General features: G+C 48.3%; 1 protein-coding gene across 9 annotated transcripts in view; it reads left to right on the top strand.

The window, feature by feature from the left end:
- POLR3E (RNA polymerase III subunit E) overlaps window positions 1–20,260 on the top strand; it is a 51,336-nt gene that overhangs the window by 6,224 nt on the left and 24,852 nt on the right. For all 9 annotated transcript variants that reach the window (XM_084818489.1, XM_084818490.1, XM_084818483.1 and 6 more), the window contains 10 exons: window positions 1,147–1,262; window positions 2,949–3,031; window positions 3,488–3,595; window positions 5,117–5,166; window positions 7,165–7,284; window positions 10,545–10,630; window positions 12,807–12,851; window positions 15,607–15,698; window positions 16,715–16,835; window positions 17,903–17,984. In XM_084818489.1, coding sequence (XP_084674615.1) covers window positions 1,147–1,262; window positions 2,949–3,031; window positions 3,488–3,595; window positions 5,117–5,166; window positions 7,165–7,284; window positions 10,545–10,630; window positions 12,807–12,851; window positions 15,607–15,698; window positions 16,715–16,835; window positions 17,903–17,984 — 903 coding nt within the window. The remainder of the gene's footprint in view (window positions 1–1,146; window positions 1,263–2,948; window positions 3,032–3,487; window positions 3,596–5,116; window positions 5,167–7,164; window positions 7,285–10,544; window positions 10,631–12,806; window positions 12,852–15,606; window positions 15,699–16,714; window positions 16,836–17,902; window positions 17,985–20,260) is intronic.

Below are 20,260 nucleotides of genomic sequence, written 5' to 3'. Positions count from 1 at the left end.
ATATTACAATCTTACATGGGGCCGTAGCTCTGTGGTAGAGCAGCTACTTTGCATGCAGAAAGTCCCAGGTCGATCCCCGGCATCTCCAGGTAGGGCTAGGAAAGAATCCTGCCTGAACCCCTGGAGAGCCATTGCTGCCAGTCAATGTTGACAATACTGAGCTAGATGGACCAAGGGTCTGACTTGGTATAAGGCAGCTTCCTGTATTCCTATATTCTTAAACTTGGCCTGTCTCAGCTCCTTCCCACCTGATGTACCACCACTGAAAGAGATTTAACTGTCTTACTGGTATAGTGTGGGCAGTTGGTAGCCCTCCAGATGTTTTGCTCCACAACTCCCATTATTCCTCACTGTTGGCTTTGCTGGTTAGGGCTGATGGGAGTTGTAGGCCAAAATAGCGCAATCCTATGCATATTTACTTGGAAGTAAGTCCCAGCGTGCCCAATGAAGCCTATTCCCAGGTCCCTAGTTCAAATCTTGACTCTGGAAATCCCTAGTTCAAATCTTGACTCTGCCGGGAACGTGCTAAGTCCCCTCCATCTGCAATATGGGGCTGATAATACTCATTTCACAGTGAAAATGTAAGGATATACCAGCGTGATGTAGTGGTTAGACTGCTGGGCTGGGACTCCGGAGATCCAGGTTCTAGTCCCCGCTCGGCCATGAAGCTCACTGGGTGATTTGGGGCCAGTCCCTGACTCTCAGCCTAACCTACCTCACAGGGTTGTTGTGAGGATCAAATGGAGAGGAGGAGGAGCATGTAAGCCACTTTCGGTTCCTTGCAAGAGGAGAAAGGGCGGGATATACATGCAATAATGACTAAAATAAGGATAACAACAACGTGATGTGTGCAAAGTGGCTTGAACTCTCGAAAGTGCTGTACATACACTTACTACTTGCTGGTTCTAGTTAGCCCTTGGCTTCTCTGTTGTAGTCTTAGCTGGCAAGCTATCAAGCTTCTGTGGAGAGAGGTGGCCTTCTTGGCACCTTAAAGGGATACATTCTTAAAGGCCATCTGACCCGTCACAGTCTTTTATCTGTGTTTTACCACAGTTTTTAATTCATTCGTAGCTAATTTCCCTGTCAGGTTTGTGTTTTGTTTTCAAAAGCGTTGCATTTGTGCTCATTAAACTCCCGTTCCTTTAGGTTGAACTGGAAATGGCCATTGATACGTTAAATCCCAACTACTGCCGCAGCAAAGGGGAACAAATCGCGCTCAACGTCGATGGCGTGTGCACAGATGAAATGAGCACATATTCTTCGTAAGTGTCACCTCTGCTTTGGATCAAGGCGCTGGGGTTTTGGCGCCAGTCTCCTTGGGGCGGAGGCTTCAGATCCCATCTCTGCCAGTACGTTTGGCCAGCAGAGTGATGTAACGGGAACACATTGGGCCCATAACCCAGCAGTTGACAGATTGGAACCATAACATTTTCAGGCAGGGGCGGCCCAAGACGTTTTGCTGCCTGCAGCAAAGAACAAGATGGTGCTGCCTCCTCTACCATATACAGTAGCCTACCGGATTGATAGATGAATCTGTCTTTAACACTGCGTCCTCCCCTGGTACACAGGTCTCTCCTCCAACACCCTGCGACCACCTCCTAGCACCTGCCACCTGAAGCGACAGGTTCGCTCTGCCTAATGGTAGGGCCGGCCCTAATTTCAGTCCCTGACATCTCTCGGTAGGGCTGGGGAAGACCCCCATTAGAAACCTAGAGAGCCTCTGCCAGGCCGTGTAGACAACACTTGAGCTTGTTAGACCAGTGTTCTGACTCCATATAAGGCAGCTTTCTGTCTTGGCTGCAGCGCAGTGACAGGGAACCTGCTTTGCATGCAGAAAATCCCAGGTTCAAACCCTAGCATCTTTCAAGTAGGGCTAGGAAAAATTCCTGCCTGAAACCCCAGAGAGCCACTGCCAATCGGTGTAGAACAGGGATGTTGAACCTCGGGCCCAAGGGCCGAACCTGACCTGTCTGGGGGCCAAATCCGGCCCTCCGAGGTCCCCCCCCATCAATTGTTCGGTGGTTTCCTGGCTTTTACGTGCTTTTTTCCCCGTTAGAAAAGGTTGAAATACCTCTCCTAAGGCTTAGTTACTGGCAGAAATAGCTGTAGGGTGCAATCCTATGGGTTGCACCCTCGATGCTCATAAGCCCCCTCACCCGGAGGCTTACGAGCATCCTCTGCAGGGCAGGAGGAGTGATGGAGGCAATCTTCACCTCCCCATCCTCCCACCCTGCATTTTCACTAGATGGGCTGTTTTGCCCGTCTAGCGAAAGCATTTCAGAGGGGGGTGGAGAAAGATAGATATGCCCCAAGATAGCTCGTATCCTGGCCTCTCCAGTCTCCTCCTGCCCACCAAAACATCCCCTTCTCCCCTTCTCCAAGGTTGAGTTCCAGCCCTCAGAGAGCAGTCAGTGCAGTTGGTTCTGCACCGGCTGCGGCGGGGGGCGGTGGGGGCGGAGCTCCAATTCCCAGCTCTTGGAGCTGGGAATCTGAAATATCGTATGGCCCCTCAAGATGCTGTCTACAGGTGACAGGATGGCTCCCTCCATCTAGACATTTTTCTTTCCTAATATTTGTAGTTGTAGCTCCTACAGTTCAGACTTACTACTACAGCTCTGAGCACAGAACGTAAACATGTATGCTGTAGACATGCCACCTCTCTTTCTGCTCTTGTTTCCCCTGTCTTTCCACTTGTCTGTCTGTCTATCTGTCTATGAGAGCAACTGAGTTGGGTCATGCCAGAAAAGGTTAGATTGTGACTCATTGGTAAACCACTGCTTTATTTATTCATTTATTAGATTTCTATACCTCCCAATAGCTGGAGCTCTCTGGGTGGTGCACAACAATTAAAGCCATAAAATACTACATAATAAAATACAATATAAAAGTTTAAAACTACTGTATAAAATAAAATTCTTTCTACTCAGAGCAGCTTTGTGTATTTCCAGGAAGCTGATGGACAAGCAATCTTTCTGCTCCTCGCAGACCACGAGTAATGTTTCACGCTATGCCGCTGCTGTGTACAGAAAAGGTGACTTGAATTCTCAGAGTTTCTGTCACATCTTTAAAGGCTTGTCATTTGTGTTAAAATGTGTGGGTTTCTTTTTAAAGCCCATTTTATAAAGCTTTGGATTCTGGACACAAAATGAGAGGCTGACATGTTTTCCCACCCCCAGTTCCCTTGCTCCTGGCGCAGCATTCAGGGCACATATTTTCCCTGCTGCTTCTGTGGAAGGTTGTGGCTGCCGTGGTGTAGTGGTCAGAGTGTTGGACTAGGACGAGGGAGAGTCGAGTGCAAGTCCCCAATTGGCCGTGAAGCTCATGGGGGGGCGGGGGGGCTTTGAGCCAGTCACTGACTCTCAGCCTAACCTACCTTGCACGGTTGTTGTGAGGTTAAAATGGGGAGTGGGAGGATCGTGTATGCTACTTGGGCTACTTGGAGGGAAAGGCAGGATATCGGTGGAACAAATAGATCTTTTCCCTTCAGGTGAGATCCACCTTACGCCACTCCACGGAATCTTGCAAATGAGGCCAAGTTTCTCCTACTTGGACAAAGCTGATGCCAAATACCGGGAAAGAGAAGCTGCTAATGAGCGTAAGTGGCGTGCGGATAGCTAGCTCTCTCTGCAGATAGTGTGGGTGGCCGCTTGGCTAGATGGGCTTTAGCAAAGCAAAGTTCAGTTTATTGCTTATTAACCTATCAGGCCATCTGCATACAAAAACATAATAAAATGCCCCTCTTAGACAGAAAGTGATGCCAAAATAAGAACTATTAAGGAGGGTGTTTATGAAAAAACTAATTACAACATTTCACAAAGTCTAGACAATATTTATTGACTTATTATAATATGTTAGCAGACTTAATCTTCAATGCCAGTCAATAATTTTCATTTCTCCCAAGGCTGTTGGACAAAGTTGGCAGTCCTGTAGGATGGGCTCTAAAGGGGGATTCAGCACCTTTGTAAAAGATAATCTCTCGGTGTTCATGGAGGAGATCTTATCAGAGGCTGGTAGTTATGATGGCTTTCTGCTGCCTCCAGGATCAGAAGCAGTATATTGGGGAGCAACAACAGGTCCTGCTTGTGAGCTTCCCAGAGACAGCTTACTTAGCTGCTGTGGGGAAACTGGATGCTGGACTAGATAGGCTGTTGCTCTGATCCAGCAGGGCCCTTCATGCATCCCCTTAGGAGCTTCAGATGCAGGCAGAATTGTACCTGGAGGATGGCATCCCCACCAGCAGAAATGTTGACCGCCAAGTAGGGGTGGACGAAAGTCCCTTACCTTTCGCCGAAGCTTGTTCGCGGTGGGGGGGAGGCGCTTCGCTGCTCCCCCCGCGAAATTCAGGCCGGGGAGGAGGCTTCCCACCTCGCCCGGCCGCGAACTCGAAAGTTTAAAAAAAAAACAACGCCCCCGTGATAGGCTACGTGACGATTAACGTAGCCTATCACGGCTAGATCTGCAAAGTCAGCCGTGATAGGCTACGTTAATCGTCACGTAGCCTATCACGGGTGACTTAAAAAAAAAAAAAGCGCGTACAGATAATGGCGGCCCCCATAGGGAGCCGCCATTCACGTTCCTTATTTGGTCGCTGTAGTCTACGTAAAGATTTACGTAGACTACAGCGACCAAATAAGGAACGGGAATGGTGGCTCCCTATGGGGGCCGCCATTATCCGTACGCACTTTTTTTTTTTAAGTCACCCGTGATAGGCTACGTGACGATTGATGTAGCCTATCACGGCTGACTTTGCAGATCTAGCCATAATAGGCTACGTTAATCGTCATGTAGCCTATCATGGGGGCGTTTGGTTTTTTTTTTCTTTTGTTGGAATGGCGGCGGCGGCAGCCGGTCGAAAGACCAGCTGCCGCTCCTGCCCCGCACGAACAGCTGCCGAACCGCCGGCCGGACCCGCCGCCGGGAGGGACATTCGGCAAAGGTAAGTCCCGTCCCGGGGGGGTGCGGGGGGCGGGGGGGTGCGGAGGATTTCTCCCCGAAACTTGTTCGGGGGGCCGAACACGTTGGCGCTCGGCCCCCCGAAGTTTCGGGGAGAAATTCTCCGCCATCCCTACCGCCAAGGTAGTTTTAGTATTTAACTCTCCTGCTTTTCTCATCGCAGCTGGCGATTCTTCCCAGGATGAAGCTGAAGAAGATGTCAAGCAGATCACGGTACATGCAGATGCCCTCTTTGATACCTATGTTGGGTGCTGGAGCCATGAAATTCTTTATGTAGGAACATAGGAGGCTGCCTTCTGCCAAGTCAGACTGTAACCTTACTTAGCTTAGTATTGCCAACTCTGGCTTGCAGCAGCTGCCCAAAACCTCAATCAGGGGCCTTTCCCACCACCTGCTACCTTAGGGCACAATCCTATGCACGTTCAGACAGAAAAAAGTCCTACAACTCCCAGCATGCCCTAAACCTCCAAGGCTTGATGGGTTTGCTACCAGCGGTAACTTCTTGGGGTAGTCTGGGAAACCTTGGGCTCCTGCTCTCCCACTGTGGGCTGCTCACGTGCGTGCACAAGCGTGCTCACACAGACGTGTCCATGTCCTCTCCCCTGTCTGCCGATTCACGCTCGCGTGTATGGTCCTGTATCTGGACTGTGCCACTTTAGATATAGGCGGGGGGATTGCTCACATGAGTGCATGCTGCTCCATATTAACAAGAACTCCCTGCGCCTAGAAATGTAGCATGGCAGGGAAAAGGCAGCTCAACCTACAGAAAGAGATGATGGGAATAATACATAGGTCGTGTGATAAGCTATTGAAGATACTGCCTCTCAGAGATAGTTTAGTCTCTCTCAGTTCTTTGAGAAAGCTAAATATTTTTCCAGCTTGGCCTTAAACAAGAGATAGCTGGCTCATCATAGAGGCTAATGTTTTTTTTCATAGATAGACCTAGTCTCAATTAGTCTTTCAAAACAAAACTTGCCTGTCTGTTGTACGGCTTCACACACAGGGCTTCTTGTCTTCTCCTCCTTCCACCACCCCTTTCTTCTGCCTCTGGTCTATTTTTATATTTTTCCCTTTGTGGCTTGGGCTGAATCAAGGCTAGCCATGCACGGCCTCTCATGGGTGTGAATAGTTTAAGAAAAGTCAACGCGGGGCATCCTAGGGGTCAGGACACCCCCCCACACACACACAACCTTCAGCCATGAGTGCTGGAGACATGATGCCTTCTTGAAAACGGGAGTATGATAGCTACAGCTCTGGGAAGGGTAAGCAGTAGAAATAGTCCCCTTGCCATGCCAACAAGCCTGTAATGTTGATGGTTCATTGACTGACATTCTGGCTTCAGAACATTTTCATTCTTTACATATCATTATGGATTTAAAGCAGTCTTCTCCAGGCTGGTGGAACATAGAAAGGTAGGAATGTAGGGCCTTCTCAGTGGCTGCCCCAAGGCTCTGGAACTCCCTTCTCGGGGAGGCAAGAGTGGCACCCTCCTTGGTATGTTTCCGCAGGCAGGTAAAAAAAAAATTGTTCCAGCAGGCCTTTAGGGATAGATAGTCTGGACCTGTGAGAATATGATAGATGGGTACTACTGTTTATATTGTTTTTTTAAATGTTGATATTTTATACAATTAATACTTGTATTTAATTATACAATTATAATTTAATTATATTTGATTTAATTATGTTTTTAGTTTTTGTATGTTTCTGTGTGTATGTTTTAACTGTACACGTTTTTAATGTTGTAAAGCCGCCTTGAGTCACACTACTGGGAAAAAGTCGGGATATAAATAGAAGAAGAAGAAGCCGCCTTATACTGCATCAGACCACTGGTCCATATAGCCCAGTATTGTCAACACTGACTGGCAGCAACGGCTCTCCAGGGTTTCAGGCAGGATTCTTTCCTGGTCCTACCTGGAGATGCTGGGGATCAAACCTGGGACCTTCTGTGTGCACAGCTGGTGCCCTATGTTTGGGGCCACAACTGGTGCTGCCCAGATGTTTGGGACTACAGCTCCCATCAGCCTCTGCTAGCATGGCCAATGGTCAGGAATGCTGGGAGTTGTGGTCCAAGACGTCTGGAGGGCACCAGGTTGGGGAAGCCTGGTTTAGAGGCGCCTCTGGTGTAGGGAGAGAGTGGGATGCCTTTGTTTTGTTTTCATTTGGGGAGCCTTGATCGTGTCGGCTAATGATGGCTGGGGTCAACGCTTTCAGGTGAGGTTCTCCCGCCCGGAGTCGGAACAGGCCCGTCAGCGGCGGGTTCAGTCTTACGAGTTCTTGCAGAAGAGACAAGCAGAAGAGCACTGGGTTCACCTGCATTACTACGGTTTACGGGTAGGTGTGCGTTTCGGCTGGAGACGGGGCTCGTGAGATACGCTGTATGTTTACACAGTTTATTACAGGAGTGGACGGAAGCTAGATCAGGATCTCCGGGTGGTTTGGTAGAGATCCACAAAGATTTCAGACTCCCAGTTATTTAGCGATGGCAACAGCAAAATGACCCCCCCCCGCAATATATATACACTGAGTTTGGGGGTAACCAGGAGTGGGATTTTTTGTGGAAGGACTAGGACACGGGTGGACAATCTGTGCCCCACCCCCAGATGCTCTGACCGTTCCACTGAATTCCTTCCCTGCCCCAACACACACGCACTTGCACTCTCTCCTCCAGAGATCCTCGTACAGATTCTCTTTCCCTGCTGCCGCTAACAGTGTCAGGAGCGCCTTGGCCGCCTCTCTCAGTAGATTCCAATAGCCAACTCAAGACACAGAGGAAAGGATTTCTTTTCAAAGCTTTAATCCTCTTACATCTTAATGACTCTTTTAGACGCTAATCACCAGCGACTAAAGCAAGGAACAGCAGGGTGGCCTAAGCTTCAAGTAGGCAGTTGATCCCCGTTTGAAAGAGAGTCACTTGAAGACCCAGAACTTATGGGCTAGGGAGAGATCCTCCCTCTTTCCCTTGGGTCTATGGGAGGCGGCCGTTGCTTGCGTGCCAAACGGGCGCTACACCTCCTTTCCGCGCCCTCCATCGCTTGTTGCTCTTTGTGTCTACGTCGAGCATCTAAGAAGCCCCCCTCTGGCATTCCCTCACTACCCGGATTGCTATCTATCTCTGGAATGCTGGCGGGAGGAATCTCTGCCAGGTGCTGAGCCTGGGAGGGATGAGCTGGCCCCTCTCCCACGGATAGCTGTTCCTCCTCAGAATTCGAACTGCTCTGGGGCTCTCTGGGCTCAGTTTCCACCCTGACAAACAGCATTAAAAGAACCATCTGCACCTCCTGATTCTCAAGCCAGCATCACATGCGGCCCTCAGGGACCAAAAGGTTGTGCACTCCTGGACTATGGGCTCAGTTCTGGCACTCAGAACAAATGCCCGGGCTCGGGATTCTTTAATTCAAAGTGGATGTCTTTTGCACCTTCCGTTGGTTGCTGGATCTCCGATTTCTAGTAAAAAAAACAATGAAGCAGACCCTGCAAGCCTGAAGTCCGCCCGCCCCTGTTTTATCATATATACCAAGAGCGCAGAACTGTTTTCAACTTGAGGGCCACATTCCATTTCAGAGAAGCTCTCAGGGGCGGGGCCAAAATGGAAGTATAAAAAATAATACAGAAGTATAAAAAAAAAATGAGAGAGGGGAAATTGGGGGGGGGGACTACCTGCCCCACCAAACATCCCAGTCAGGGCTGAGCGCGCTCACTGGCCATGGGATGTTAGCTGAGTGGTGTGTCTGTTTGTGGGGGTGGAGGGGAGGCACAGAAAACTTGGCAGAGCGACAGCTGAGCCTCTGATCTACCTGGAGCGTTGCTGAGGACATTTATTTTGGTCTGATCCCGGCAGCCTTTGACACGAGGCCCAGGCTAGGTTTGAGAGGGCAGCAGCGCGACGGTAAGCACATCTGGAAGCCTCCATTTTGAAGACGCACAAGGCCCCCCAGCATAGTGTCGCTCCAGGGTATTGTGCGACGCTAAATGGTGGGCTCAGCTCCCAGCATTCCTGACCATTGGCCGTGCTGGCAGGGGCTGATGGGAGTTGAAGTCCAAACATCTGGAGGACACTGCTTTGGGGAGGGCTGCCTTATATGTCGGGGTGGGCAGTTTGTGGCCCACCGGATGTTTTGGCCTACAACTCCCTTACATAGGGACATAGGAAGCTGCCTTATACTGAGTCAACCATTGGTCCATCTAGCCCAGTATTGCCAACACTGACTGGCATCAGCTCTCGAGAGTTTCAGGCAGGATTCCTTCCTTGTCCTACCTGGAGAAGCCAGGGATCGAACCTGGGACCTTCGCATGCCAAGCATGTGCTCTATCACACTGAGCTTTGGCCCCTCCCTTGATCCCTCGCCATTGGCTAGTGCTGATAGGAGTTGTAGGCCAAAACATCTATCACCACTGCCTTCTGCTGTCAGTGGGCCAGCTCCGATAGAGTTCCTTTATGTAGAGGTTTAAAGAAAGCAAGAAGCAACAGCTGGGCCGCCAGCTGTTTCTGCCCATCTGCAAGCTGCTGCACAAAGGAGGGGAAAGTCCGTGTCTCTTCTACACAAAGGAGGGGAAAGTCTGTGTCTCTTCCAAGCCCAGCACAAATGCATACCCATCCCACATGTAGATAGGGCAAGCCCTTGTCACTTTGCATGGAGGTTTCTATAAGGAAAGAAACAGCAGGAGGTTCTGTAATGGGACCTTTGCTTTTTAACCTGTTCATAAATGATCTGGAGTTTTGGATGAGCAGTAAGTGGTCATGTTTGCTGATGACACCAAATTATTTAAAGCGGTTAAAACAAACAGAACATCAAAGGATTCCAGTGATCATAAGGCATCACTCTCTCAGGCTAGATCAGATGTAGACCCTGTGGCCCACCACACATGTTGTTAGACTCCAGCTCCCATCAGCCCCAGTGTCTGGGGATGATGGGAGTGCCACAGGTTCTCCACCCCTGGCTTAGAGTAACAACTTGTTCCTATTTCTCTGCTTTCCTCAACCTGGTGTCCTCAGATGTTTTGGACTACAACTCCCAGCATTCCTGACCCTAGTTGGCTAGGGCTGATGGGTGTTGAAGTCTGAAAGATCTAGAGGACACTAGGTTGGGGACAGCTGCTCTATCTGTTTACCTGGAGCAAGTCAATTTGCATGCAGTGGGGGTTACTTCCAAGTAAGCTTAAATAAGAATTGTAAAGTCCTTTTTTGTTTTGTTTTTACAGTACCTTTTGGTGTACGGTGATCCCTTTTAAAAAGTTGTGGGTGGGACTGGAGACTAGCTCCTTTTGGGGGTGGAGACCTGGTGCAAGTAGTGTCCACACATTTCTAATTGTTTGAAACTTTTTTAACATTAAAAAATGCTTGCTTTTTTCCTTTCAGCCAGAAGAAAACCGCATAAGCTTGGCTTTTAAAACCCCTACGTGCATATCTTTTAGCAATGTGAAAAGAATGCCAGCTATTCTATTTAGCATTATGTAGTACTTACATGGGGATTAAGGACAGTGGGATCTGAGCAGTTGTTTACAGTGGTGTGAAAGCGAGCTAAATCTTTAAGGATTGCTTGGAATCTGAACCCCATCACGAACCTTGGGCTTTCCCCCCCCGTCTTTCCTAGGACAGCCGTTCTGAACATGAGCGCCAGTATTTGTTTAGTCAAGGTCACGGCATGGCTGGGAGTACTGAATTAATTAAATCTCCAAGGTAAAAAAAAATCTTGCTTTTAATTCCTTGACTTGTTGTGTGTGTGGGGGGGCAATTCTCGAGTTGGAAGCGGGGAGATCTAAATTCTGGTCCTGCAATGTGGGGCTGGCAGATGCACCTCTACATTAATTCTACCTGGGAGTTGTCATTGAATTCAGACATTCAAGGAGTACGCGTGCATAGGACTGTGCCGTTGCAGAAATCGATAGACACAGAGAGGATACACTGTTCGTGAATTAATGATTGGGCGGTTGGCACGTCAAAAGCTACCCAGTAATCAGATGTCCAATAGGTACCGCCTTTTACTTATTTAAGTACTACCTGCATTGTATTTTGAATTCATATAAGTAAGAACTGGTGGTCAAGATCTCTGAAAAATCTCAATTTCCCATCTCTTTAAATGCACATGTTCAACTCAGTGTTGCCCATCTCTGTGGCTTACCAAGTCTTAACTATCCATCGTTTCAATGCTGAGGGCTTACAAACTCACTATTTCCTTGTTATCAAAATCTTTGCGGTCATTTAATAAATTCCCAATCTACTGGTATTCCTTGCCGATTCCTGAGCAAAATATTCAGTCATTTAAGCAGTAGAATATAGTCAGTCGTTGGACTGATGGCAAATGTGTGATACTCTTCCAAAATGACTTGGATCTTTTGATATTCCACTGTCTTTTCCACCGTTGTTTCCAATTCTGAGAATCTTGGCCTAGTGCAGCTGTCAAAGAACCTTACAGAACTGCAAAATACAATATATATATTGTATGAAAAGGAGTTGATAATAATTTGAAGGCGTGCATATAAACAAATAAGGCACAATCAATTATATGCACCAAATTACAGAGGAAGTCAATAATTCCAGTACATATACATTGTGTCAATCATATGAGTCCATGCCAGTTAATGGAACCCCCGTGTATTACCGTTTTGACTAGGAATAGTCTTTCTCAGGAAATATATAGACCTATCTTAATTTTGTTTATTATACACTATGAAGACTAAATTCACATGAAAAAAATCCACTTCCTAAATACTATAAATTTGTAGTGGTGTACTGGTCAATTAAAAACGGCCCAATAGCCAAGTATACTGGTCAATTAAATAAGGCCAAATAGCTGAGTATATTATGCTGGTTAATTAAAGAAGGCCAAATTTCCAAGTTTCTTTCTTTCTTTCTTTCTTTCTTTCTTTCTTTCATTTCTATACCACCCAATAGCCGAAGCTGTCTGGGCGGTTCACAAAAATTAAAACCAAATGGCACACAATAAAACAATTTAAAATATATAGAACATTAAAACCACAATATAACAACACAACCACAATAAAACCTAGCAGCAGTGCAGGAATTTAAAATACAGATATAAAACAGTAAGCTAAAAGTCTAGAAAGCTAAAATGCTAAAATGCCTGGGAAAATAAAAAGGTCTTCACCTGGCGCCGGAAGGAATACAATGTAGGTGCCAGGCGAACCTCTCTAGGGGGCTCATTCCAGAGCCGGGGTGCCACAGCAGAAAAAGCCCTCCTCCTAGTAGCCACCCGCCTCACTTCCTTTGTCAGGGGCTCACAGAGAAGGGCCTCTGATGATGATCTTAAGGTCCGGGCAGGCACATATGGGAGGAGGCGATCCTTCAGATAACCTCACCCCAAGCCATTAAGGGCTTTGAATGTTAATACCAGCACTTTGAATCGGGCCCAGAAATGGACTGGCAGCCAGTGCAGCTGAAAAAGTAGTGGCGTAATACGAGCTCACTGGCCAGTCCCTGTTAACAATCTTGCTGCCCTATTTTGGACCTTGCGAGTACATCCTTGCAATTTGTGTGTTTTTGCTGTATTCTAATTGGGGATCCTGCCTTTTTTGTTCCGTAGTGCAGCTGTCTTCAACCTACTGATTTCCAGATGTGTGGGACCACAACTCTGCCAATGGCTGGCTGACCGGGATTTGTAGCAGTTGCGGTCTGGCACATCTGGAGGATACCAGGTTAGGAGAGGCTGGTTTGTTTCCACACGCACAGCTGATTGTGCTTGGTTTTCTTTCGAACCCCTGTTCCACTAGTGCCCAAATACATGACGGCAGAGTTTGTGTGTGTGTGTGTGTCCGTGTTCCAGTGGGAGGGCAGAATGGAACAAGTTTCTAACTGTGTGAAGCGCTGTGAGGATGTATTCTTTCTCTTTCCGCAGTGAATACTTGATGATGCTGGTACCTCCAAGTGTGGAAGAAGAAAAGTAAGTTAGCCAAGGACCTCTCTGACTCCGGAGGGAAAGGCCTCACTCAGGGGTGGCCAACTTGTGGCCCTCCTGATGTTTTTCTGGCCTACAGCTCTGATGATTCCTCACCGCTGGCTATGGTGGCTAGGGCTCATGGGAGTTGTAGGCCCAAAACAAAACTGGAAGACTACAAGTAGGCCACTCGCGGCCTAGCCTTGTAATTGCTCTGGTGTTGCTAACAGCTGGAGGCGTTTCTCACTCACCTGGTCAGTGTTACAAGGAGAATGCTCCAGGCCTTCTTGACTGCTTACCCTGCAGTCTTCTCTTTAGCCTTACAGTTGGTCCCTCGGCCTCGCCTCACCCTCTTGGCCCTGTCTTCTGCTCCATCTTGCTTTTCCTGTTAGGCCACACGTAGCAGTTCTCTCACCTGTCACTCCTCAAATGTCCAGTCTCCCCCTTCTTCCTTTTACCCAAAGCCTTGGGATGCTGGGAGGGGGCTCTGGCTCAGCAGTAGAGCAGCTGCTTTGCATGCAGAAGGTCCCAGGTTCGGTCCGCAGCATCTTCAGGTATGGCTGGGAAAGAATCCTTCCCAAAACCCTGGAGAGCCGTTGCTGACAGTCAGTATAATACTGGGCCAGAGGGACCAAAGGTCTGACTCGGTTTGAGGCAGCTGCCTATGTTCCTATTTAAATCAACCCAGTATTCAGAGCCATGAGGACTAGAGTCTTTATTTTTAGGGGAAGGGGCCATTTTTAGGGGAAGGGGCCATTTTTAGGGGAAGGGGCCATTGCTGCCGGTCAAGGTCAACAATACTGGGCTAGAGGGACCAAGGGTCTGACTCGGTATAAGCTAGTCCTCATGGGCCATAGTCCATGAGGACTAGCATCTTTATTTTTAGGGGAAGGGGCCATTGCTGCTGGTCAGTGTCAACAATACTGGGCCAGAGGGACCAAGGGTCTGACTTGATATGAGGCAGCTCCCCATGTTCCTATTTAAATCAACCCAGTATTCAGAGCCATGAGGACTAGAGTCTTTATTTTTAGGGGAAGGGGCCATTTTTAGGGGAAGGGGCCATTTTTAGGGGAAGGGGCCATTGCTGCCGGTCAAGGTCAACAATACTGGGCTAGAGGGACCAAGGGTCTGACTCGGTATAAGCTAGTCCTCATGGGCCATAGTCCATGAGGACTAGCATCTTTATTTTTAGGGGAAGGGGCCATTGCTGCTGGTCAGTGTCAACAATACTGGGCCAGAGGGACCAAGGGTCTGACTTGATATGAGGCAGCTCCCCATGTTCCTATTTAAATCAACCCTGTATTCAGAGCCATGAGGACTAGAGTCTTTATTTTTAGGGGAAGGGGCCATTGCTGCTGGTCAGTGTCAACAATACTGGGCTAGAGGGACCAAGGGTCTGACTTGATATGAGGCAGCTCCCCATGTTCCTATTTAAATCAACCCTGTATTCAGAGCCATGAGGACTAGAGTCTTTATTTTTAGGGGAAGGGGCCATTGCTGCTGGTCAGTGTCAACAATACTGGGCTAGAGGGACCAAGGGTCTGACTTGATATGAGGCAGCTCCCCATGTTCCTATTTAAATCAACCCTGTATTCAGAGCCATGAGGACTAGAGTCTTTATTTTTAGGGGAAGGGGCCATTGCTGCTGGTCAGTGTCAACAATACTGGGCTAGAGGGACCAAGGGTCTGACTTGATATGAGGCAGCTCCCCATGTTCCTATTTAAATCAACCCTGTATTCAGAGCCATGAGGACTAGAGTCTTTATTTTTAGGGGAAGGGGCCATTGCTCCCGGTCAGTGTCAACAGTACTGGGCCAGAAGGGCCAAGGGTCTGACTCCATATAAGGCAGTTTCCTATGTTCCTGTGTTGGCCTGCATCCGTTCTTTACTTAGTACACCCCACTCTCACTTGGCCCCTCTGGGTTCCCTCCTTTTTCACCCAGCCTCTCACTTCCCTCCACCTCTCCAGGAATCCAGGAATGGGCAACTTCTTGCACTGCTACCAGTCGGGTGCCAGTAGGTCTGCCAGTTCCCTGGCTCCAGGGAAGGGACTGCAGCTCAGGGGGTCTAGCCCCTGCTTTGCCTGCAGAAGGGCCAGGTTCAATCCCTGGCATCTCCAGAAAGGGCCCAGAAGGATACCTGTCTGAACCTCCGAAGGGCAGCTGGAGAGGGGTTGTAGCCCCAAGCGCTGTGCACCTGCTTTGCGTGGGGCAGGTCCCATGTTCAATCCCCAGTATCTCCAGATTGGGCTGGGGAAGACCTGTATCTAAACCTCTGGAAAACTGCTGCCATTCCATGTAGCTCAGGGATGTGGAATCTGTGCTCCCCCCGCCAGTTGTGACCAGGGATGATGGGATTTGTTGCCCAGTGACATCCGGAGGGCTACGGGTTCCACACCCCCAGTATAGACGGACAAGTAGCTTGGTGCGGTAGAAGGCGGCGTCCCTGTGTTCTGTTCTTCGCAAGTGTAATTGCAGCTCCCGCCCTGACTTCTCCCGTCTGGAGCTGTCTTGGTTTCTCCCAACCTCTCCGTGGCATTGTGGTCCTTCTGTGCCGCATAATATAATAAAATCCTTAAGCAGTTTACATATAAGTATTGAAATCACATTTAAAATACATTCTGAAAAACAATTCCGATTCTAATAATAGTGCAGAGCGATACAAGGAGCAATAGGATGGAACAGCATGCTTAATTACAGTACCCAAACCTTAATTCTCTGCTGCTGCTGCTGCTGTTTCATTTGTTTTCTCTTGTATGTAGGGACAGACCTGTGGCCCCGAGCAACGTGTTGCCCATGGCTCAGCTGAGAACTCTGCCCCTTACTGACCAGATCAAGATCTTGATGAAAAACGGTATGCTGTTAGGCATTTATTCCACCTGTGATGTCCTTGCGAACTAACTTGGCATATAATCGTGGCAGGTGATATCAGTTATTTAGGGCGCAGCCCTATGGAGGTAGCCGTCAGCCTCCGAACTTGGAGGCTGACATCTATCCAGTGCAGGCCGGCTGGAGCACGGAGGTGATTATCTCCTCTGTGCTCTGGCCGCCCTACATTTTTGGCTAGACGTGTGCTTTCACCTGTGTAGCCGGGGAGCTTCAGAGCAAGAAGGGGTGGGGCAGGCTGTGCAGCACATAGGACGCTGTAGGACGCTGCGTGATGCTGCTTCCGCGGTCTCCTCCCCCCCCCCGTGCTCTGTTTCTGAGTGTGGAGATGTAGCTGGCGCGGAGAGAACCGCGCCAGCTGGGAGGGGGTGAGGAGGGTGGTTTCCGGTCTCTGAGGTCGGAGCCCTCGTTGGAGCCCAGAAACCGAAAAATCAGATGTCCCCCAGATGTTGTCTAGAGGACATAGGATTGCTCCCTCCATTAATTAAATCCAACATCCTGTGCTGAGGCGGGATCCTGTGCACATCAACCCCTCCTTTTCCTCCCACCCTGACTCATCAACGAGAGTCTATGCTGTAGCATCGCACAAAGAAACGCTGTGCAATGCTTCGTCGTTCACACTTTAAAAACACCCAAATCCTGTATTTTCACTGAAATCTGTCTCCTCCCAGCCTGATACTCTCCAGGTGTGTTGGACTACAGCCCTATCATCCCCAGCCAGCACTGGTCATGCTGACGGGATGATGGGAGTTGGAGTCCAACACATCTGTGGAAGGTTGGCTTTGGGCAATGTATGGCTCTCCAAGTGCTTTGGCCTACAACTCCCATCATCCCCCACCATTGGTTGTGCTGGCTAGGGCTGATGGGAGCTGTAGGCCAAAACATCTCACCGGCCAACAAGTTGTCCACCCCTCCTTTAGATTTTTGCAGGAATCTCTCTTAAACTACTTCTTGAACAACCATTTCTGCTTTTGCCCCCTTCAGTGAAGGTCATCGCTTTTGCAAACCTGATGAGCCTCCTGGCTGCTGGGACTGATCCTACCGCAGCCTTGCGGTGCATACAGCAGGTGGCGCTGTTGGTGCAGGGAAACTGGGTGGTGAAAAGGTAAATGAAAGCCTTTTGTTCTTGTGGCATTATCTTTACAAAGCTGGGCATGGTAAAGCCTGATGCAGAAAGCACACTTCAGAGTAGGACCACAGGGTGGTAAACGCGCAATAAGAAAACAGAAGGAGGTGAGCATCCAAAGTAAATCACAAAGTAGAAAAACAGGTTCTCAGGATGCAAAAAAAATATGTGGGAACGAAAAGGCCGAAATGCGTTGTAGGCCGAAATGTATTGGGCTTCCTACAATGAATGTTTTTTGCATCCCATGAGCGTACAGTAGACACATAGGCTTTAAAAATGCAGAGGGGACAAATCAGGGAGCCATATCTCTGCCTGTGTGGACAGAATATGCAGGTACCTTCTGGGTTTTGCCTCTGGCGGTGTAGCCTTTCTCACCCGTAGAGAGTTGCCGTGTTGAGTGGGAGGACTTTTTGTCTTTCTTCAAAGCTGCTAATATCTCCCTCTTGTGCCTGGGGTAGAGCGCCGTTCTGGCTTCCTAAGCAACGGCACTCTTTTCCGAAGGTTAGTGATAGAAGGAATGACGGTGGATAAAGAGTTTTCCTCGGGGAAACCTAGATTCAAATCCCCCCTCAGCCAGGACAACCTTTACACCAGTAGTGTCACCCTGAGACAAAAAAAGTGAGAAGAACACTGGGGGGGGGGGGGGAGCGGTGCCGTTTACGCAATTCTGAGTTCCTTGAAGGAAGGGCCCCCACTTCCTTTCTTTTTAAAGTTATTAACAACTACCCCGTAATTGTCAAAGCCGTCTGGGTTCCCCTTGGCCCCTTGAGCCACTGCACATCACACCCTTGCAGTTCTTTGAAAAATTAGTCTTACTGAGCTGTGTCCAATACGACCAGTTTTGATGTAGCTTCCACTGTTGTAAAATTCTTTCGAGCGTAATATAAAAAGGGCTTTGTTCTGTTTTTCCTTTGGAATTGCCGGAGTGGCTTGTAATCCACACAGTGTTGTAAGGTGCCGCTGGGCAAGTGACTGGAGTTTCCATATTAGGAACAAGTGGCAACGTGTTGCCCTGAGACTAATCAATATTTTTCTTAACAACACAGCGATGTCCTCTACCCGAAGGATACCTCCAGCCCTCACAGCAGTGTCCCGGCAGAAGTGCTCTGCAGGGGAAGGGATTTCGTTGTGAGTACTGACAAAACAGCTTCTGTTTCCTCAAAACATTGCAGCGTGGATTGCCCCTGTTCAGTGTTGCAGCCCTGTTCCAGAAAACTCCATTTCATTCCTTCTTCCCCACTCAGCATTCCATGCCTGCTAAGCATGCTTAGCCCTCTCTGGACTGTGCTTGGCGATTTTTGCCCTTTTAGGGTCACTCCCCCCCACACACAAAGATTTTGTACTTTTACAAACCTCGCAGTTCCCCCACAAGCCTGTTGATTGCTCCCTCTTGATGGTCTTGTTTCAGTTTTACCCTTAAAGGCGGCCTAAAAATAAGGCTTCATAAATAAACTACATAAATTTTATTATTTATTTGTGATATTTCTACACTGCAAAATATAATAAACTCCCTCCGCAGTTCCCATATAAATATTAAAATCGCATTTAAAAATACAATATTAAAGACACAACGTTAAAACCATTCCAATTGCAATTAAAGCAATACAAGAGGAACAGTGAGACGGAGCGGCGTGATTAATGTAATTCCAGCCCAGGGACAGCCTGGGTGAACAAGTGTGTTTTCAGGAGGCGCTTGAAAGATGCCACGTTTTCTACCTCCCGAAATGCACGAGGGAGGGTTTCCCAAAGGGTGGGTGCTGTTTCCCGGAAGGCCTGCCGTCGAGGTATTGCGTGGTGGCATTCCGTTAATTTCGGAACAAACAGCAAGACCTCCTCTGACAATCTTAGAGGTCGCCTGGGTATGCATAAGGGAAGGCGGTCTTGCTAAGTATCCTGGTCCTAAGTTGTTTAGGGCTTTGAATGACAATAATGTAACCTTGTTCTTAGCTCAGTAGCTAATAGGCAGCCAGTGCGGTTCTTTTAACACAGGTGTTATGTGAGCAGAGCTGGGTGTCCCCGTAAGCACCCTAGCTGCTGCATTCTGCACTAGCCACAGCTTCTGAACCATGCAAGAAGATCCATACTTGGAGAACAAGTTCACTATTTAATATCCAGGACATGTCTGGAGTGGAAGCCCTATTTAACTGCATTTTATTGGCTTCTGTAAGCCTCCTTAAGGCACTTTCTGGATCAAAGGGTGGGGGAGAAATCAAACAAAGGACTTTCTGCAAGGAGAGCTCTATGAACAGAATCCAGGTTAAGGGGCTGTTCAGACAACACGCTGCCCCACACTCAGTGGTTGAGTGTGGGTTGTTGTTGAACCCTGGGTTGTTCGTTGAACCCTGGGTTAGCGTCTTGTCTGAACATCCGCAGGGTGGCTTGTTAACCATGCACTGTGGCTCGTTTTCTCAAACAAGTCACCTTGAGAACCTGTGATTTGTTGTTGGGTTGTTCAGGGTGGTTGTCCGGAGATCCAGCATGGTGTAGTGGCTAGAGTGTTGGACTGGGAGTCGGGAGATCCGGGTTCTAGTCCCCACTCGGCCATGGAAGCTCGCTGGGTGACTTTGGGCCAGTCACAGACTCTCAGCCCAATCTATCTCACAGGGTTGTTGTTGTGAGGATAAAAAGGAAAGGAGGAGGAGGATTATGTGCACCACCTTGGGTTCCTGAAGGAGGGAAAAAAGGCAGATATAAATGTAATAAATAACAAGCCACCCTGCAGAAAATGTCCTGGGTTCAGACAACACACTAACCCACGGTTCAGCAACAACCAACACCCACTGAGTGTGGGTTGGTGTGTTGTAAAGGGCCTCTTTAGAGTCAAAGAAAGGGAAGGGGAATCTGTGCTTGAGAATGTAAGAATTGCCATGCTGAGCTGGTCTAGTGGCCTACCTGGCTATGTATTCTTTTGGCTACCAGTAGACAACTGCTTACCACATGGAGGGATTGCTAGCCGGTGAGATGCTGTATGCCTTGATTTAGAGATCTGCCACTTCCTTTTAATTCCTAACATGTATGTTATTTGTCTATTTAAAATTATTTTTAGGCTGCCTTTAAGGATAGAACCCTCTCCAGGCGGCATACAAGATAAAAATGATACAAAACGACACAAAACAAACAAATAGAAAAGCAATAAATAAATATTCAATACATTTTGCTGGTCGGTCAGAGGTTATAAAGGCTTTGAACAGGGATCAGCTGTTCAAGAACAGAGTACTCTTATAGTCCAGTTCGAAGTATGTTTACTAACCAGATACGAAGCGAGTCAACCCATAGATTCTTCTAGCTCAGTGTTGTCTACACTGATTGGCTGCAATTCTCCAGGGACTTTCAGCATGTAGATCATCTGCTCTGCTACTGAGCCATGGCCCATTCCCTAAAGTAAATCCCACTGAGGGAATGTG

The sequence above is a fragment of the Heloderma suspectum genome, chromosome 12, assembly GCF_057233095.1.
Source record: "Heloderma suspectum isolate Gila_16-S chromosome 12, 16-S_ref, whole genome shotgun sequence".
Taxonomy (NCBI): Eukaryota; Metazoa; Chordata; class Lepidosauria; order Squamata; family Helodermatidae; genus Heloderma; species Heloderma suspectum.
Note: the sequence above shows the minus strand (reverse complement) of the source record. Positions and strands in the feature narration are given on the sequence as shown.